We start from the raw sequence: 17130 nt of genomic DNA on the forward strand, positions 1-17130 counted from the left end.
GCCTGTGGTCCCAGCTGCTCAGGAGGCTGAGAAGGGAGGATGACTTGAGCCCACGAGGTGGAGGCTGCAGTGAGCCGTGATCATGCTACCACACTCCAAGCCTGGGTGACAGAGTAAGACCCTGTCTCTAAATAAATAAAATAAAAAAGAACTTTTTATTTTTGAATTTTAGATTTACAGGCCAGGTGCAGTGGGTCATGCCTGTAACTCCAGCATTTTAGGAGGCCAAGGTGGGCAGATCATTTGAGGCCAGGGGTTCAAGACCCGCCTGGGCAACATAGTGAATCCCTGTTTCTACTAAAAATATAAAAAATTAGCTGGGCACAGTGGCGCACACCTATAATCCCAGCTACTTGAGAGGCTGAGGCAGGAGAATCACTTGAACCTGGGAGGGAAGGTTACAGTGAACCAAGATCACACCACTGTAGTCCAGCCTTGGTGACAGAGTGAGAGTCGGTCTCAAAAAAAAAAAAAAATTTTAGACTCACAGGAAAGTTGCAAAGATAGTAGTGTTCCTTTACACATGGTACCCAGCTTCACCGAAGGTTCATATCTTACGCTGCTGTGTACATTGGTTGTAGCTAAGGAACCAGCACTGGTACATCACTATTAGCTAAACGCCACTGTTCCTTTGGCTTTGCCAGTTTTCCTCTAATGTCCCTTTTCTGTTCCAGCTCGCCACCCAGGATACCACATGAAGTTTAGTCGTTATGTCTCCTTAGGGGCCTGCTGGCTGTAATAGTTTCCAACCCTCTATTGTTGATAGCCTTGGCAGTTTTGAGGAGTACCAGTCAAGGATTTTGTACAATGTCCAGGGACACCTTTTTGGCTTCCCATTTGGGTGTCATATGGACTGGTAGCAGGTCACTCTGAGATCCTTGAAAACCCTGACTCGGACTGGCGTTGACAGATTGTTGTTTTATTTCCAGAGAGCTCAAAACCATCAGAGAATTTCTCTGCACCTCCTGTGCCTTGGTGATGTTTTGCAAGTTAAAAAAAATTTGTCCTTTGGCGAAACCCCATTGCTACAAAAAATATGAAAATTAGCTGGGTGTGGTGGTGTACGCCTGTGGTCCCAGCTGCTCTAGAGGCTGTGGTGGGAGGATCACTTGAGCCCAGGAGGTCAAGGCTGCATTGAGCCAAGGTCGCGCCACAGCACTACAGCCTGGGTGACAGAGCGAGACTCTGTCTCAAAAAAAAAAAAGTTCTTTTCCTTCACAGCTGGCTTAATTCCTACTGTGCTGTTGAGGCTGAAAGGTCACTGTGTTCTACTCACCTGACAGGCTCCATCTTTGACTCAGGTATGCATGACAGGACCATATAGCTTTCATCTAATTGCTCTCTCTTTGGGATCCTGTTACGTGGTAGGGCCTTACTCTAGAGCATGAGCAAAACCGATGTGATACTGGCCCTGAGGGGCTCACGATGTGGGTGGAGGAAACCTACGGTTACTCTTTCATTCATTCGACAGATATTTATGGAGCACCTACTATGCGTTAGGCACATTCTGGGGGACCAGGCGGTCTAGTGGAGGCTATTGAGGAAATAAACCCACAAATGAACCTGGAATTAAAAATAGTAAATTGTGTTCTAAAACTGGTAAATTGTGTTCTAAAGGAAAAGCAATGGGGTCTCTGGGAGGATAACTGAGGGGTCCCGGTTTGGTGGTTTGGGAGAGTCATCCAAGAATCCTTTGAAGTAACCTTTTCAAACTTGACTGTGGCGTAACATGCAGACCTGAAAGTATGTGAAGTATGAAACACATCTGAAGCTCTGTGTTTCCGTGTGTGTGCAATGCAAGTGACGAGCACCCCAGAGGGCTCCTTCATGCCTCCCCCAGGCCAGTGCCCCGTACCCCCATACATACCACCTCTTATCACCACAGGTTCGATTTCTCTGTTCTTGAATGTCATGTGAGTGGAATCACGCAGTAGGTTGCCTTTGTTTTATTTTATTATTTATTTTGAGACAGGGTCTCACTGTGTCGCCTAGGCTGGAGTGCAGTGGTGTGATCATGGCTCATTGTAGCCTCAACCTCCCAGCCTCAGGTTATCTTCGTGCCTCAGCCTCCCCAGTAGCTGGGATCACAGTCACGTGCCACCACTCGCAGCTAACAAATAGGCTGCCTTTTATGTCTGGCTCGTTTTACCCAGCATAATGTTTTAGAGATTGATCACATTGATCATACGTGTCAATGGTGTCTTCCTTTTTTTTTTTTTTTGAGACAGGGTCTCGCTCTGTCACCCAGCTGGAGTGTAGTGGCTTGATCTCAGCTCACTGCATCCTGTACCTCCTGTCCTCCTGGGCTCAAGCAGTCCTCCCACCTCAGCCTCCTGAGTAGCTGGGACCACAGGTGCATGCCACCACACCCAGCTAACTTTTGTATTTTTGAGGGAGATGGGATTTCACCATGTTGCCAATGTTGGTCTTGAACTCCTGGGCTCAAACGATCCCCCCATTTTGACCTCCCAAAGTGCTGGGATTACTGGCATGCACCACCGTGCCCAGCCTGGTTTGTTTCTTTTGAGTACTGAATAGATTTCCATTGCACAGATGTCTTCATGTCCCACAACTGATTTATCCCATCCTCTGATGAATATTTGGGTTGTTTCTATTTTGATTTATGACTAAGGCTGTTATGAAGTTTGCATCTAGGTCTAAGTATGAACACACGTCCTTTCATTTCTCTCAGGTGGATTCCTAGAAGTGGCATTGCTCAGTCATAGAGTAGGTGCATGTTTACTTTAGAGAAATTGCCAGACTTTTCCCAAAGCAGCTGCACCATTTTGTATTCCACCAGCAGTGGGCGAGAGTTCTGGGTGGTTCTGCTTCCCCACCAGCACTTGAGCACTTGGTGGGTTTTTTTTGTTTTTTGTTTTGTTTTTGAGATGGAGTCTCGCTCTGTGGTCCAGGCTGGAGTGCAGTGGCACAATATGGGCTCACTGCAAGCTCCACCTCCCAGGTTCAAGCTGATTCTCCTGCCTCAGCCTCCCAGTAGCTGGGATTACCGGTGTGCGCCAGCACGCCCAGCTGATTTTTGTATTTTTAGTAGAGATGGGGTTTCACGGTGTTGGCCAGGCGCTTGGTGTTGAGTCACTGGTGGGTGTTTTCCCGGATCCCAAGGTGGCTTTACTTTGCATTTCCCTGATGACTCAGAGGTTAAGCACCTTTTCATATGTTTATTGGCCATTGGAATTTGGTCGTTTGTGAAGTACATGTTTTTATTGTCTGTCTAGCCTTTTTTAAATTGATTTGTAAAAGTCGTTATATATTTTGGACAATTTCTTTGCGTTTTAAACGTCATTTCCTACCTTTATGAGCTGGCTTTTCAAGAAAGCAGTTTTTTTTGTTTTGTTTTGTTTTGTTTTGTTTGAGATGGAGTCTCGCTCTGTTGCCCAGGCTGGAGTGCAGTGGTGTGATCTCAGCTCACTGCATCCTCTGCCTCCTGGGTTCAAGTGATTCTTCTGCTTCAGCCTCCTGAGTAGCTGGAATTATAGGCGCATGCTACCATGCCTGGCTAATTTTTTATATTTTTAGTAGAGATGGGTTTTTGCCATGTTGGCCAGGCTGGTCTTGAACTCCTGACCTCAGGTGATCTGTCCACCTTGGCCTCCCAAAGTGCTGGAATTACAGGTGCGAGAACACCACGCCTGGCCAGGAGGACACTTTTCATCCTAAGTAAATCCTAAGTAAATCACTTACTTTCATCCTAAGTAAATCACTGGGCCTTCCAGGCAGAAGGAACAGCATGGGCAGAGACCCAGAGTAGAGAATGTATTTAGCATGTTTTGAAGAAAGGACAATATGAAGAGGCCAGTGTGGTGGAAGCACAGAGAGGGAGATGGGGAGCAGGGAAGTACATGTGGGTGGAGGACACTGGGAACGGAAGGACTTAGTGTTTTATTCCAAGCACAATCAGAAGCTGTTGGGAAAACGCAAGCACAGATAAAAACGGTTTTCTCATCATTTGTTAAAAATCTTGAGGCTGTGACACCATGAAAGACAAATAACGGTCTCAATACATGATCTTATCTGTGCAACACTGTGGGGTTCTTTTTTTTTTTTGGAGACAGAGTCTTGCTCTGTTGCCCAGGCTGGAGTGCAGTGGGTGCGGTCTTGGTACACTGCCAGCTCTGCCTCCCGGGTTCACGCTATTCTCCTGCCTCAGCCTCTTGGGTTGCTGGGACTACAGGCACCTGCCACCACGCCCGGCTAATTTTTTGTATTTTTAGTAGAGATGGAGTTTCACCGTGTTAGCCAGGATGGTTTCAATCTCCTGACCTCGTGATCCGCCCGCCTCGGCCTCCCAAAATGCTGGGATTACAGGCGTGAGCCACCGCGCCCGGCCGGAGTTCTTATCTTTGAAAAACAACTTCTGTGGCTGGGCGTGGTGGCTCATGCCAGTAATCCCAGCACTTAGGGAGACTGAGGCAGATTACCTGAGATTGGGAGTTTGAGACCCACCTGACCCCATCTCTACTAAAAATTATCTTGGTGGCCAAGTGTGTGGCTCATGCCTGTAGTCCCAGCACTTTGGGAGGCTGAGGCAGGCGGATCACCTGAGGTCAGGAGTTCGAGACCAGCCTGACCAACATGGTGAAACCCCGTCTCTACTGAAAATACAAAATTAGCCGGGGGTGGTAGTGTATGCCTGTAATCCCAACTACTTGGGAGGCTGAGGCAGGAGAATCACTTGAACCCGGGAGGCAGAAGTTGCAGTGAGCCGAGATCACACCACTGCACTCTAGCCTGGGTGACAAGAGCGAAACTCTGTCTCAAAAAGGTAAGTAAATATATAAAAAATAAAAATAATCTTGGAAGACCAGGTGTCGGGAGCCAGCTGGTCCTGGGTTTGAATAATGAATGAGCTGCTTTCTCAGCTCTGGGGCAAGTGCCATCACCTTTCTGAGACTCAGTTTCCGCCTGTATACATTGGAGGGTACTCATAGTTCCTACTCCATAGGGCTGTGTATATCTTGGCGGGGAGAGCACATGTGCCGCGTGCCTGGCGCTGGGAGCACTCCATGAGTGCTGCGTTGTTGTTGCCATGGTTGTTGTGGTTTGTTATGGTTTTGACTTCGGGCAGAGAGCCTGGGTTTATTTCCAGTGCTGGCTGGGCCCTCAGGGGAAGGCATCCCCAAGACTCCTGTTCTCTGGGAGCCCTGATGGTAGGGTCCCATCAGATTCCCCAGGGCTTGTCCCAATCCAGGGAACCAGGGAGGTCCCAGAGGGCTTTGCCTTAGCCCTGGCTGGCTGGGGCTCTGTCACAGGCTTGGCGGTTGCTGCGGGGCCTGGGGTGTTGCCTGCAAAGCAAGCAGCCCTGGAGAGGCTTCTCCTAGCCCCTCTGAGCATCAGGTGGAATAGTCCGGGCGGTTCCAGAGCGTCCCCTCAGTGAATCTGTGTCCAGGTGATGGGCTGAGGGTGCTCAGACCACAAATTTTGCATATGCCTGCCAGGTGGTCAACTGTGACCCCTGACATCCTGACCTCTGACCCAGGGGTTGGCTCTGGGAACAGTTTTAAACAAAAGGATAAGAAAGTTCTGGCCGGGCGCGGTGGCTCAAGCCTGTAATCCTAGCACTTTGGGAGGCCGAGACGGGCGGATCACGAGGTCAGAAGATCGAGACCATTCTGGCTAACACGGTGAAACCCCGTCTCTACTAAAAAATACAAAAAACTAGCCGGGCAAGGTGGCGCGCGCCTGTAGTCCCAGCTACTCGGGAGGCTGAGGCAGGAGAATGGCATAAACCCGGGAGGCGGAGCTTGCAGTGAGCTGAGATCCGGCCACTGCACTCCAGCCTGGGCGACAGAGCCAGACTCCGTCTCAAAAAAAAAAAAAAAAAAAAAAAAAAAGAAAGTTCTGACAACCAGTGCGTGGTGGCGAAGGGCTTAAGCTTTGGATCCGCACCTGCAGTCTGTCACTTAAAGGGTGCCCCGCAGGAGAGGGAGCAGATATAATCCCAGTGCCAGCCTGGAGGAGGCCCTGCTGCCCAGGGCTGTAAGAGGCTTTGGAGGGAGAGAGCCAAGAGAAGGCAGCTGCCCAGAAGTCTGAGGCCAGGTGGGCCCAGCCCACAGGTGAGCCTCACCTGCAGTTGGGCCGCAGCTCCACCCCTGACCTGCTGTGTGACCCCGGGCCTGTGGAGCAGGGTGATGGTACAGCACCTCCAGGGGCACTGTGAGGGCTGCTCTGGAAGAGAGCGTTCTGTGACCGGGGTGTGCAAGGGAAAGGCCACAGCCTGCTGGGGGTGGGGGTGCGGTGGAGGAGCTGTCTGTATTTTCTAAGGTCAGGAGAAGGGGAGAGAAGTCCCAGCTTTCTCTGGTCTCAGTGGCCACTGCAGGAGGGCAGCGTGGGCCCTTGGGAGGTGGGAGGGGGCTGCCTTCCCTGGGGTTGGTAATAGTCAGGCATCCTAGGGTTGGAGGGAGCAAGAGGGGTGAGACTGCAAAGGTGGTGGAGCTGGACTATGGGGGCCCTTGTGGGCCACCGTGGGGACTTTAGATTTTACACTAAGGGCAATGGGAACAATTGGAGGATTTAGGCTTAGAAGGCCTGAGACACTTGCCTGGGCCGCCTGGGGGTGGGAGTGGGTGAGAGGGACCCTCCAGGCTACCTGTGGTCTTCCAGCTCAGGCCAGCGATGGGAGAGTATGGCATGATTTCTTATGAAGACCTCCCTCCCCTGGGCACTGCTGAGCCCGAGGCAGGGCGAGGACAGGGGAGGAGTGTGTTTACGTGGGGGCAAGGTGACATGCCTTTCATCAGCCATCATCGGGGTCATGGCCAACACTCTTGCAACAAGACAGGTCAGCAAGAGAAAAGCATCACAAAGTTATTGAATGAGAGTTTTATGTGACACAGAGCCTCCAGGAATGAAGACCAAAAGACCCCAGGAAATGGTCTGTCTGGTGTTTAGGTTTGATGGAGCAGGGATAGCTGCATAAAAATGGGATTGGGACAAAAGGGTGTGATCTACTGAGCTAGACAGAGGCGGGATCCCAGCAAGGCCTACCTGCTCCCATTCCTCTTGGTCTCTGCATGGCGTTTCTTCCTTCCGGTATAGGGCAAGACCTCTCTGGAACTTACAGCCTGCCTCCCTCAGACAAGGTAGGTTGGAGAATTTCTTTGTGGATGGCTCCTACCCAGGAAGGTAGGGGAAGTTTAGAGTTGTAGTTCCAGGTTTTATTTCTGGCTTTCAGGGAGAGGGGTTCTAGATTCTATGACCTACCTTGAGGAAGAATTCTGGTACCGTTTTTCCTTTCCTCTCCTTTTTCCTTTCCTTTTCCTTTTCCTTTTCCCTTTCCCTTTCCTTTTCCTTTTCCTTTCCTTTCCTTTCCTTTTTTTGTAAGAGAGATGGGGATTTGCTATGTTGCCCAGGCTGGCCTCGAACTCCTGGCCTCAAGTGATCCTTCTGCCTCGGCCTCCCAGTGTTGGGATTACAGGCGTGAGCCACTGCGCCCAGCCGCCTAGTTTCTATAACTCGCTTCAGGGGAGAAGGGAGGGTGAGAGAGACAGGAGGGCAGAAGAAGGTCAGAGAGACTTTGCTTCTGAGGGCCCCTTCTGAGCCCTTCTAGTCTTCTTTAGTTCAAGTACTTAGCACGCCACAGCACCTTTCTTTGGGGTGTTTTCTGAGCCCCAACATTCATGGCCCTGAATATGTGCCTCTGCGTGCCGGGCGTCGCCCTAAATTCTTTGACCTTCCCATGAGCTGGAGTTCACTGACCCATTTGACAGATGAGGAAATTGAGGCACTGGGAGAAGCACAGAAACTTACTTGCTTGGGTTTGTGAAGTGAAGGGGATCTGAACCCTGAGATGGGAACCTTTGATCCCAAGGGCCCTCTAACCCCAAGTCCCTGGCCACCTGCTGAACTAGTTCAAACAAGAGAGTGTATAACGCCAGCTCCAGGCTGGGCTGGACCTGAAGTGCGCATCTCACCTGGCAGTTACCAGAAAAGGAAATTGTACTGGTTGCCACATTTATAACCTAAAGTGGAGAGATTTCACAGAATCCAGACTTCTGGTTTCTCTTATGAAATCAGGGGATCAGCTGGGCGCGGTGGCTCATGCCTGTAATCCCAGAATTTTGGGAGGCCAAGGCAGATGGATCACTTGAAGTCAGGAGTTCAAGACCAGCCTGGCCAACATGGTGAAACCCAGTCTCTACTAAAAATACAAAATTAGCTGGGTGCGGTGCGCATGCCTGTAATCCCAGCTACCCAGGGGGCTGAGGCAGGAGAATCGCTTGAGCCCAGGAGGCGGAGGTTGCAGTGAGCCAAGATCGCACCACTGCACTCTAGCGTGGGTGACAGAGCAAGACTTCGTCTCAGAAAAAAAAAAAAAAAATTCAGAGGATCTGGCAGTGCCAGGCCGGCATTGGAGGGGGTCCCAGCCTGGCCTGTGCTGCTGCTGGTTCAGTGGGAGAGCCTGACAGGGAGGTGACAGCAGGGACCCTGAGGGAAAGATTCCAGAAGCAGCTGCTGGACTGGAGTAGCTGGCCTTGGGCCCCAGACCTTCCTGGGGAGATGGGGCTCCCATTTCAAATGGAGCATACCCACCCTGCCGGGCCTCCGTTTCCATATATGCCCAGGCATGGGTTGGCTGAGATGATCTCGAAGTCCTGCCAGCCCTGGTGGTTCTGGAGGTTGAGCCTCAGTTTCCCTCATCTGTACAGTGGAGGACATGATGGAATTCTAGCTGTTGATAAATGCCCTTTAAGCCACCATTTATTGGGCTTTCCTTATACACCAGGCACTTTACTGACCTGGCTTCCTTTTATCTTCACAGCAGCCCTGTGAGGATAGCTGCACCATTAGGCCCATTTCACAGATGGGGAGACTAGGTCTGAGAGCGCTTAGTGGAAAAAGGTGGCTTTCCCAAGGTCTCACAGCCCCTGTGGCCGAGAGGGGCTTGGAACCTGGGCAGTTGGCTGCCCCTGTGAGCAGTGAGTCTTTAGAAGGACTTACTGTCAGTATTATTGATGGTGCTGTTAACTAGGGCCCTGCATGGGTGGGGACATGGGTGCACAGGAGGGCTGTGCCCATCCGTCCTTGCCGTGAGTCTTCCAAGCAGCACCGCCCTTACACCTCCTTTAAAGAGGAGGAAACTGAGGCCTGGGGAGGCCACAGGAGTCAAGCTCTGGGCCCAGAGCCTGGGCGGGGATGCAAGGAGCCACCCCCATGCCTCCGGGTGTGGGAAAGAGGAAGCAGAAAGAAAGGGACGTCCGCCGGAGGCCTGGCGGTTTCCTCTCAGGGCAGGAGTGCAAGGAGGAGGAGGAGGAGGAGGAAGAGGAGGAGGAGGGCCAGTGGCAGGAAGCAGCCGCAGGAGGGGCGCTGCCTCGGGCTCCGACAGGCGCGGGCCTGGCCTGCCCCTGCCTTTCTGAACCTTGTGACCCAGGGGAAGGAAGGCACTTTGCCCTCCCTGTGCCTCAGTTTCCTCAAGTAAAAATAGCTGAATGATGGCTCCCACCCCAGGATCAACTGAGTGCTGTCTGGGAAGCACCTAGAGCTGTGCCTAACACAGCCAGTGCCCAGCAAGGCTTCGCTGCTGCGGGCATCACTGGCGTTGTCATTTTTATTTATTAATTTATTTAGAGACAGAGCACCCAGGTTAGAGCACAGTGGTGTGATCTCGGCTCACTGCAACTGCTGCCTCCAGGGTTCAAGCAATTCTCCTGCCTCAGCCTCCCGAGTAGCTGGGATTACAGGCGCCCACCAACACACTCAGCTAATTTTTTTGTATTATTAGTAGAGATGCGGTTTCGCCATGTTGGCCAGGCTGGTCTTGAACTCCTGGCCTCAAGCTATCCATCTGCCTTGGCCTCCCAAAATGCTAGGATTACAGGCGGGAGATATTGCGCCCAGCCAGTTTTTATTAATTGGTTTCCATGTGACAGGCACTGTGCCCGCCACATCCCATGGAATCCTTACCACAAACCCTGGAGGTGGGGACAGTGATGAAGTCATCTCACAGCCAAGAAAACTAGGCACAGAGAGGTACAGAAGGTTGCCTGAGGCCCCAGAACTGGGAGGTGGCCAAGGCAGGAAATGAGAGTCCCTGGTGGATCTGCCAAGGCCAGGGGCAGACTGAGCCCGTATCCCGGCAGGCAGGGCAGACTGAGCCCTCGTCTTGGCAGTCAGGCAGAGCTCAGGTCCTGGCGGGCACACAAGCTTAAGAAGCCGATTTTTTCCTGGGCCCACCTCTCCTGAGGGACCAGGCAGGGACAGAGGCTCCTGGGGTAGGAATGGAGGTCCCATCCTCACTGTGTCGTGGGCTGCCATGTGACCGGGGTAGGTCCCAGTCCTCTCTGAGCTATGAAGCGGGTGCTTGGGGCAGTGGCCTTCTGGGAGTGGTGGGGAAGGAGGAGGGGGTTGGGCAGGGCTCCCGCGGCCCCAGCCACACACATTGCCACCCCATCTGCCCCCTTATTGGGGTTCCATGCAAAATCGTTTTTGAAAAAGTGCTTTGCCGCTTAGAAGAACCCCCCGACCGCGCTGAAACCACGGGGGTAGATGGTATCGGGCGCTTCCTTTCAGCTCAAATTCTGCGAATCCACAGCCTAGAAAGTGCCCTGAATCCAACAGGGCGGGCGGGGGGTGGGTAATTAAGTTATTATGGTCCGTCCCCACCCCGTCCTGCTCACCAGGCCTGGCTGCTCTTACTGGCTTCTTGGAAGTTGGTGTGGTATTTTTTGTTTTGTTTGTTTGTGGGGCTGGTGTTGAGATGAGACCATTGTGGAGTCAGGGCTGTGGGCTTGGAGGTTCAGGGTCAGGGTCTAGGGGCGAAAGGTAGACGCTGGAGAAGGGCAAATGGACAGGGTCAGGTTCAGATCTTGGCTCTTGTATCCTTGCTGTGTGGCTCTGGGCCGAGAACTTGGCCTCTCTGAGCCTCTGTGGCTCATTACAGAAAATGGGATGCCAGCACTTGCCTTAGTGGGTTGTTTTGAGCCAAATGCAGGCTCAGGGAGGAGCTGGCATGATGTGTTCCTACCCTGAAGGGCGGAAAAAGGGGAAGGAGCCCACCACATCCCACAGGTAGGTCCCCAGGGTCCCTCCCCAGGATGGGCAGCAGCCTGGCTGCTCCCCATGGCAACCCCTGGCTGGCCCCACTGGTGCTGCTGGAAATCCCCCACCCAGTTCTTTGTGAATGGGAAAGGAAACTGAATGTGCTAGAAGAGGTCGCCGAGTGCTGGCCCGGCGGGGGGGCTTCCTCCCCCAGTGCAGGAGGGGCCACCTCAGCTTCCTTTCTGGGGCCCCATACCCCCTTTTTCCTATCTTCCCTCTGAGTTGAGGAGAAGGCTGTGGCCCCTGCCCACTGGCCTCTGGAACCACTGGGTGACAGTGTACATCGGGGCGATTAAGGGCCACTTGGCCTCTGGACCTCCCTCGCTGTGGCTGCTGCCTGGGACCCCCCACCCCATGCCTGACTCGTACCCCGACCTCAGCTCCACACGCAGAGGCACCACTGTAGGAGGAGATAGAAACCTCTCTCTAGGGAACCACCTGGAAGGGGGTCCTGCCCTGTCTTCATCTGAGTACCCCATGTAATCTAGGAAACTGTCTCTAACTTGCCGAGGACCTCCATGTCTGAGTTCTAATGTTTTTTATTTTGCTTTTTCAATTAATAAAGCTCATGGCAGAAACTATTTAAAGAAAAAAAAAAAAAAAACAGTACCAGAAAAACCTCCCACAATCTCACTACCCATAGAGAACCAGCATTTCCATTTGGTAGATGTCATTATCGTCATTTTTGTTTTGTTTTTGAGACCGGGTCTCGCTCTGTCCCCCAGACTGGAGTGCAGTGGCGCCATCTTGGCTCACTGCATCCTCAACCTCCTGGGCTCAAGTGATCTTCCCACCTTAGCCTCCCAAGTAGCTGGGACTGTTTAATGCTGCTGTTAGCATAGACATTAGCAGGACACCATGCCCTGCTAATTTTTAAGTTTTTTTGTAGAGACAGAGTCTTACTATGTTGCCTAGGCTGGTCTTAAACTCCTAGGCTCAAGCAGTCCTTCCGCCTAGGTCTCCCAAAGTTCTGGGATTACAGGCATGAGCCACCACCACACCCAGCCTCTTCTGTCTTTAACTTTGCCTCCACCCCCAAATTCCAATTCCTTCAGCAATTGCTGGGAAGGGATTACTTTTTGCACAATTCTGTCTGGAGTCCCTTGCAGGCAGGAGCTTGTGCACAAAAACTTCAGCCTTTGCAGGCCTGGCATTCCTCATACTATTTGGTCACCTGCTTTTTTCACTATGTGTCCTGAACATTTTTCTGTATTCTTTTTTTTTTTTTCCCACCTCCCAGGTTCAAGCAATTCTTGTGCCTCAGCCTCCTGTGTAGCCAGGATTACAGGCGTGTGCCACCACACCTGGCTAATTTTTGTATTTTTAGTAGAGGCGGGGTTTCACCATGTTGGCCAGGCTGGTCTCAAACTCCTGATCTCAGGTGACCTGCCTGCCTCAGCTTCCCAAAGTGCTGGGATTACAGCCACTGTGCCCAGCCCATTTCTAACTTTTTTGCTGGTATAGATGACCCTGGGATGAACACCTTATGTCAGTCTTGGTGCCCATTTCTGTGATTTTCTTCTGCTCAGTTCCTAGAAGGGGAGTGCTGGGTCAAGGTTTTTATAAGCACTTCTGATCCATTCTTGCTCTCAAAGCTTTATTGAGATATAATTTACAAACCATAAAATTCGCTTGTGTAAAGCATGTAATTCATTGGTTTTTAGTATATTTATAGAGTTGTGCAACCCTCACCATAATCTAATTTTAGAACATTTTCATCATCAAAAAAGGAAACCTTGTGCCCATGAACAGTCACTCCCCGTACCTCCCTCCCCAGCCCCTGGCAACCAGCCATCTCCTTTCTGTCTCCGGGGATTTGCCTATTCTGGACATTTCACATACATGGAATCATAGACTATGCAGCCTTTTGTGTCTGGCTTCCTTCACTTAGCATCATGTTGTCGAGGTTCACTGAGGTTATAGGTTATAGCATGTACTTTGTTCCTTTTTATGGCTGAAAAATACTCCATTGTATGGACTTGCCACATTTTGCTTATTTATCACCTGATAGACATCAGGTTATCTCCACTTTCTGGCTGTTATGAATAATGCTGCTATGAACATTTGCGGACAAGTTTTTGTATGGATCTGTGTTTTCATTTCTCTTGGGAGTGGAATTGCTGGGGCATATAGTAATTCTATGTTTAATTACATTGGGCTGGGCGGGGTGGCTCACACCGGTAATCCCAGCACTTTGGGAGGCTAAGGTAGGTGAATCACTTGATGTCAGGAGTTCGAGACCAGCCTGGCCAACATGGTGAAACCCTGTCTCTACTACAAATACAAAAATTAGCGGGGCGTGGTGGTGGATGCCTTTAATCCCAGTTACTCAGAGGCTGAGGCAGAATAATCACTTGAACCCAGGAGGCGGAGGCTGCAGCGAGCCAAGATTGTGCCATTGCACTCCAGCCTGGGCTGGAATGAGACTCTGACTCAAAAAAAAAAAAAAATTTATATATATATATGTGTGTGTGTGTGTGTGTGTGTCTATATATATATACACAATAAATATGACTATATATAAAATATGATTGCCAACCTGTTTTCTGAAGCAGCTGCACCATTTTATATTCCCATCGTCATTTCATGAGGACTCCAATTTCTCCACGTCCTTGCCAACATTTGTTGTTGTCTGTCTTCTTGATTATAGCCATCCTAGCCATCTTAAAGGGTGTGAAGTAATAGCTCAGTGTGGTGTTTTTTTGTTTGTTTGTTTTTTTATTAAATGGGGTCTTGTTCTGTCACACAGGCTGGAGTGTAGCGGCACTATCTCAGCTCACTGCAGCCTCAAACTCTTGGGCTCAAGTGATCCTCCCACCTCAGCCTCTTGAGTAGCTAGGATTATAGGCACACACCACCACACTCAGCTAATTTTTGTTTTTCACTACACTACGCTGATGTGGTTTTTTGTTTTGTTTTGCTTTTGTGTTTTGAAGAGCTGGGGTTTCACCATATTTCCCAGGCTGATCTCGAACACCTGGACTCACGCAATCCTCCCACCTCAGCCTCCCAAAATGCTGGGATTACAGGTGTGAGCTACCGGGTTTAGCCTCAGTGTGGTTTTGATTTGCATCTCCCCAATGGAAAATGGTTTTGAGTATCTTTTCATCTGCCTAATAGCCATTTCTTGTTCTTTTGATACATTATTTTCGAGTAGGCTTCCAGAAAGTTTATACTCATATATCTTCTCATCACCAGTGGTGCCAGCACTGGGTATTATTTTAAAAACCTTTGCCACCTTCTGGATGAAAAGTGGTTATCTTATCCTAAGTATGACCATTTCTCTTTGTTAAAAGTTGAGATATTCATATACCATAAAATTCACTTGTTTAAAGTGTACAATGCATTGGCTTTTAGTATATTTAAGCAATTGTGCAATGATCACCACTATCTCATCCAGAACGTTTCTATCACCCTAGAAAAAAAACTCGGAGCACTCAGTCCCAAAATGCCCTGCCTGCAGCCCCTGGCAACCATTGATCTTTCTGTCCCCGTGGAGTTCGACTGTTTCTCTTCTGTTCCTTGGTCATACACATTTCTTGTGATTCATCAGACTATTTACTCAGCATGTTTGTCTCCTGCACTGCCTGCTTTTTTCTTGATTTGTGAACACTACGTGGCATGGATATTAGCTCTGTCCCGTGTTGCAAACATTTCCCTGGTTTCCAATTTGACTTCTCAATTTTGTTCCTGCATTTCTTGACCTATGGGGGTTTGCAAGTTCCAGGCAGTAAAATCCAGTGATCTTTTCCTTTATGGTTTTATTCTTTTTTTTTTTTTTTTTAAAAAAAAACCTTAAAAAGGCCTTTCCCCACCCAGGATCAGATAAATAATTACTTAGGTTTTATTCTAGTTCTGTCTTGGTTTCCTTTTTCACTTTTAATTATTTAATCCAGCTGGCTTTTGTTATGTGTGGCTGGTGTGATTTCCTGTTGTTTTGTGATGTCAGTGAGAAGCTGTGTGTCAAGGCCTGTTAACATGGTAAGCGCTCAGTAAATAGGAGCTAAAATGACAGTAATGAGAGTCTATACCAGGTAGAGCTCAGAAGGACATGGGATTCCTGGTGCTGTGCCGTGGCTGGAGGAGGACGTGGCCTGGCTGTGCCAGCTGGCTGGGAGCCCCTCCGCCCCAGAAGCCCTTGCTCTCACCTCTTCTTCTGAATCATCGTTCTTCGAAGGCAGGCAGTCGCTACCGTCGTCTGGGGCTTTGGGGATCTTGGTGGTGACGAGTCCCCTCTCCTCTGGTGCACTCCCCCCACCAGAGATGGGCGACAGAGGTTTTTTGTTGTTTCTTAACCACATCTTTTTCCACCCACACCCGGCACAGAGCATATGCTTGGCCGGGGCTTCCCCGAGCTGGTCCTGGCTTTGTGGCAGGGGGCTGGGCCATCAGTGCCCCATTCAAGCCTGGAGACCTGGCCCCGCTGGTGTGTGCTACAACAGACCCAGCCCTGGGGCCTCATGATACTGTCAGTGATCATCACAGATGCGGGGCCTGGCTGCGGTCCTCACTGGTGGTTTTTATTTGTTTTTGAGAGGGCGTGTTGAAGTAGCCCAGGCTGGAGTGCAGCAGCACAATCTCGGCTCACTGCAACTTCCGCCGCCCAGGTTCAGGTGATTCCCGTGCCTCAGCCTCCTGAGTAGCTGGGACTGCACATGCGCCACCACGCCCGGCTAATTTTTGAGTTTTTAGTAGAGACAGGGTTTCACCGTGTTGGCCAGGCTGGTCTCGAACTCCTGACCTCAAGTGATCTCCCCATCTTGACCTCCCAAAGTGCTCATTACAGGCGTGAACAACCCCCACCCACTGCAGGGAGCCGGGTTCGCCCCCTCCCTGCCAAGGAAGCTGCTTGCTCTCCCTTCTGTCTGGAGGCCAGCACAGCCTGGCACTCATAATTTGGGGCATCCATGGCCTTGTGGTGGCCAGGAGCAGAAGGCATCACCTGAAAAAGGTGTGGCCAAGGGCAGGGGTGCTGGGCTTAGCCAGACTGGCCACAGTGGGGGTAGGAAGGATTCCTACGGGGACAGCTGGGAGCAGGATGTGGTCGTGCGAGGTGTGGGCTGATGGCAGCTGGCATGCAGCAGGGGAGGTGCACTGGGACCAGGCCTGGAGTGGGGTCTGGTGGCTCTGCTGTGTATGGAGCTGAGTGCTGCCCAGAGATGCCATCCTGTCTTCAGAAGTGGCTCAGGCCTGCTGGGGACAGGGCGGGTGGATGGAAGCCGCTGCATGCCCTGTGCCGTGTGCTGGCCCGCTGGCTGTCACTGTAGCACAGCTCCCGGTGCCTGACAGTTATTTGTCCTTATTTGGCACTTGAAAGCCCAGCGGTTTGGCCAGAATGGTGCCCTGTGCGGAGGGTACAGCTTGAGTGAAGGTGTGGAGGGAAAAGGCCCTGGGAGTGTGGCTCCCCTCCTTCCATCCTGCCTCCTGCAAGGCCCATCCCAGGACATTCCTCCCAAGTGGGCTGGATGGGGCCTGGACTTCCTGTCCATGTACTGGGATGAGCGATGGGGAAGGGGCCCACTGCGGGGCGGGGAGTGTAGGGCTTTCCAGGCATCATCCCTCATAAGCCACTGCTCCCAGGCCTTGTGCATAGCCCCACCATGGCAGACCCAAGAGCGGAAGTGTCCCGCCATCCTCACAGCAGGCTGCAGGGGCCATGTGTAACTGGCCCCTCCACCCTTGACCACCTGGTGGAGTCAGCACCCACATCTGAGGAGGGGACCATGTCGCTGCTGGGGACTCTGGGCTGGTCTGGAAGCAGGTGTGGTGGGGGCTGTCTTTCCCTGCATGAAGGTCTTCCTCTGGGTGTCTGTCGCTGTAGGGAGGCCACTCTAGCTTCTGAAAGGGGCTCTGTGTCCTTGCCATCATGATTCTGTGTTGGGGTGGGTGGGGGTGGTCGCTGTCTCTCTGAGAGGGGTCTTTGTGTCTGTGTCCCTGTGATTCTATGCAGAAAGACGGTGATGGGAACTGAGGGGGAATTCACTCTGGGTGGGGTTTTAGACAGGTCAAGTCCTGTCTATCCCAGCATCTCTGGCTAATCACTACCCCTATCCCCCTCCCGCCACACACACACAC

The 17130-nt window shown here is 51.2% G+C and overlaps 1 protein-coding gene across 3 annotated transcripts in view; it reads left to right on the forward strand.

The window, feature by feature from the left end:
- SH2B3 (SH2B adaptor protein 3) overlaps nucleotides 1-17130 on the forward strand; it is a 44741-nt gene that overhangs the window by 12946 nt on the left and 14665 nt on the right. Inside the window, exon 1 of one of the 3 annotated variants that reach the window (XM_009181734.4) lies at nucleotides 14072-15232. The exons of the other annotated variants lie outside the window; for them this stretch is intronic. Coding sequence (XP_009179998.1) covers nucleotides 15107-15232 — 126 coding nt within the window. The 5' untranslated portion in view covers nucleotides 14072-15106. Of the gene's footprint in view, nucleotides 1-14071; nucleotides 15233-17130 lie in introns of those variants that run through there. 3 annotated transcript variants of the gene reach the window in all.

Source organism: Papio anubis, chromosome 9 (genome assembly GCF_008728515.1).
Source record: "Papio anubis isolate 15944 chromosome 9, Panubis1.0, whole genome shotgun sequence".
Classification (NCBI taxonomy): domain Eukaryota; kingdom Metazoa; phylum Chordata; class Mammalia; order Primates; family Cercopithecidae; genus Papio; species Papio anubis.